General features: G+C 54.4%; 1 protein-coding gene across 1 annotated transcript in view; it reads left to right on the top strand.

Annotated features, from left to right (window-relative positions):
* Positions 1 to 2,511, top strand: part of FAM78A (family with sequence similarity 78, member A) — an 8,939-nt gene extending 6,428 nt beyond the window's left edge. The window contains 1 exon segment of the mRNA XM_009998885.1: positions 1,983 to 2,511. Coding sequence (XP_009997187.1) covers positions 1,983 to 2,511 — 529 coding nt within the window.
* Positions 2,512 to 2,741: the final 230 nt, after the last annotated feature.

The raw sequence follows: 2,741 nt of genomic DNA on the forward strand, positions 1-2,741 counted from the left end.
AGGGATCTCCTTTTGGCTGCTTTCGCCACATATTTTCTTCCAGGGCAAGGACTCCCTCTGCCTGCTGCTGCGCGCTCGGGAGGAGAGGAGGGGAGAGGAGGAGAGGAGGGGTTGCTGCAGCCCCCGGAGGGGAGACGTCACATTTGTGTAACCCTTGCAGCTGCTACCCCCCAGTCCTGCTGCTCACAGCATCCTTGCAGCCCCCCAAGCATCCCTGTCTCCCCTGAGCATCCTTGCAGCCCCCCAAGCATCCCTCCAAGCATCCCTGCAGCCCCCCCGAGCAGCCCTGCAGCCCCCCTCCCAGGTTCCTGCCAGCCCATCCAACCTGCAGACCAGCCACCTCCCACCCGGTGCAGCCCTTCACCTGACTCCTACCAGGGCACAGGAGGGATTTTAGCCAGGAACCCCCTCTGCTCCCATGAAAAAGAAGTATATAGATAACAGCTTTGTGATCCTTAAAACCCCCACAGGACCCTCCAGCAACAACCAGACATTTACAGCCAACGAGCCAGTGGTTACAAACACGGAGGCACCTCCTGGTCATTAACTAATTAACAATCAGAACAGCTGTATGGACAGTCACATCAGTCCTGGCCAGTGGAGAGGAGGAGGAACTGGTCCTGAAGCACTGCCTGACACATCCCCCCCTCACACACACAGGGGGCTATTTTAAGCCACAGCACTGGACTTAGGAAAGGCTGGGGCTGTCACCCTGCTGAGCCTCAGCGTGTCCCCAGTGTCCCCCTCCCAAGATCAACCGTGTCCCAGGGCACAGCAGGGGGCTGGTGCCCAGCCCAGCACTCCAGCCCCATGGCAGGGGGGGATCAAGTGCAAATGCCAGGCTGGGAACTGCTGGGAGAGGGTAAATTGGAGCCACCTCTCCCAGCCTGGCTTTGAAAAGAATGTCCTTAAAATCCCTGGCACCTGCTGAGCACACGGGCTGTGGTTATAGGACCTTAGTGCCTTTACTCTGCAAATACCTCACCCCTTTCATTTTTCCTGAGGCATTTACAGCAGTTTGCTTCTACTGGCAAATCTGATCTTAAAAATTCAATTGGAAGTTAATAAAAAATAAACAAAATAAATGAAAAATAATCAGTGTATCAGCACTAGGAGGTGCCTGGGGACTGTTTTCACTCACTCTCTTGCTGGAAAGGCTGCCCTGTGTGTCAGCCTGGCAGGCACAGCACACAGAGCTGGCTGAGGTGGTTCCTCTGGTGACTCCATCCCCAGCCCAGAGCTGTTGAGTGGCCTCTGCACCAGAGCAGGGTGGGTGACACATCCAGCACCAGGCAGGCAGCAGGGAGGGATGGGCTGATCCAGAGAGAAAACCAGTGTTGGCAGGTTGGGACTGAAAAGAAAGAGCAGAAAGGGGTGGTGAGAAGCTTCAGGGTCCAGCTGAGTCCTTGTTCTGACTTGATGCATTTCAGTGGGCTCTCCTGTCACCTCCCTCCCAGGACCAGCACTCAGCTCACCCATTCTTCTGCCAACATGGGAGATTTGGCACTAGTGAGGAGAAGAAACCCAGCCCTGAGCCCTGCTCCCACTGGCACCAGATCCCAAACATGGAGCTGGAGGAGTCCTGGTGTTCAGCCCTGCCAAAGAGCTGCAGGAGGACACCTGCACCACTGCATCTCCTCCAAGGCTGGAGCTTTCCTGAGCACCTGCCCTTTGCAGCCTTATTTAAACACCAACATATTTTCAAGCACTCCAGGCAGCCACCAGCCCCTGCAAGGGAAGCCCTGGCCCTGCAGGCTGGTGGTTCCTCAGTGGTGTTTAACAGGAGAGACTTTCATGCTCTGGAAATGTGCAGACACGGTTTTAGTGGCAGGGATGAGCTCCTTCAGCAGGGTGGCATGAAAGGCACAAATTCCAGCAAAAGCTGAAAGGGGGATGTGTTCACAGCTCCTTCCTCGAGCTCCTGCATGTTTCTAAACTAACTAACTAATGCATTATCCATAACTTGTTGTTGATTATGGCAGGTCAAGTTGGGAGCTTCCAGATCTATTGGATGGTAAAATCCAGGCCATCAGTGACTCAGATGGAGTGAACTATCCCTGGTATGGAAACACGACAGAAACCTGCACCATCGTGGGTCCCACCAAGAAGGAGTCCAAGTTCAGCATCAGCATGAACGACAACTTCTACCCCAGCGTGACGTGGGCCGTGCCCGTCAGCGAGAGCAACGTGGCCAAACTGACGAGCATCCACCGGGATCAGAGCTTCACCACCTGGCTGGTGGCCACCAACACGGCCACCAACGAGATGGTGACCTTGCAGACTATCAAGTGGCGCATGAGGCTGGGCATCGAGGTGAACCCCAGCAGGCCCCTGGGGCAGCGTGCCAAGCTGCAGGAGCCCTCTGCTCAAGAGCAGCCCCAGGTCCTTAGCAAGAATGAGCCAATACCACCCAGTGCCCTTGTCAAACCCAATGCCAACGATGCTCAGGTACTCATGTGGAGGCCAAAGGATGGACCACCCCTCGTGGTGATACCACCCAAACACCGGTAATACCCACCTGGCGTCCTGGTACCAAAAGGGAGAGAAAAAAAATAACCCCAACAAACCCCAACCAACAAAGCAAAACAATCGCTTAGGTATTAGAACATACATGTAGAATCTGAGCAAAATCAAAATGCACTTTTTACTCATTCAACAAATGCAACCATTCTACCTTCTCCCATTGGGACGGATTTCACTGTGCTAAAGCTAAAGAGGAGACCCCTGGCTGGGGTCTGTCT

The sequence above is a fragment of the Chaetura pelagica genome, unplaced genomic scaffold (genome assembly GCF_000747805.2).
Source record: "Chaetura pelagica isolate M959 unplaced genomic scaffold, ChaPel_1.0 scaffold405, whole genome shotgun sequence".
NCBI classification, from domain to species: Eukaryota; Metazoa; Chordata; class Aves; order Apodiformes; family Apodidae; genus Chaetura; species Chaetura pelagica.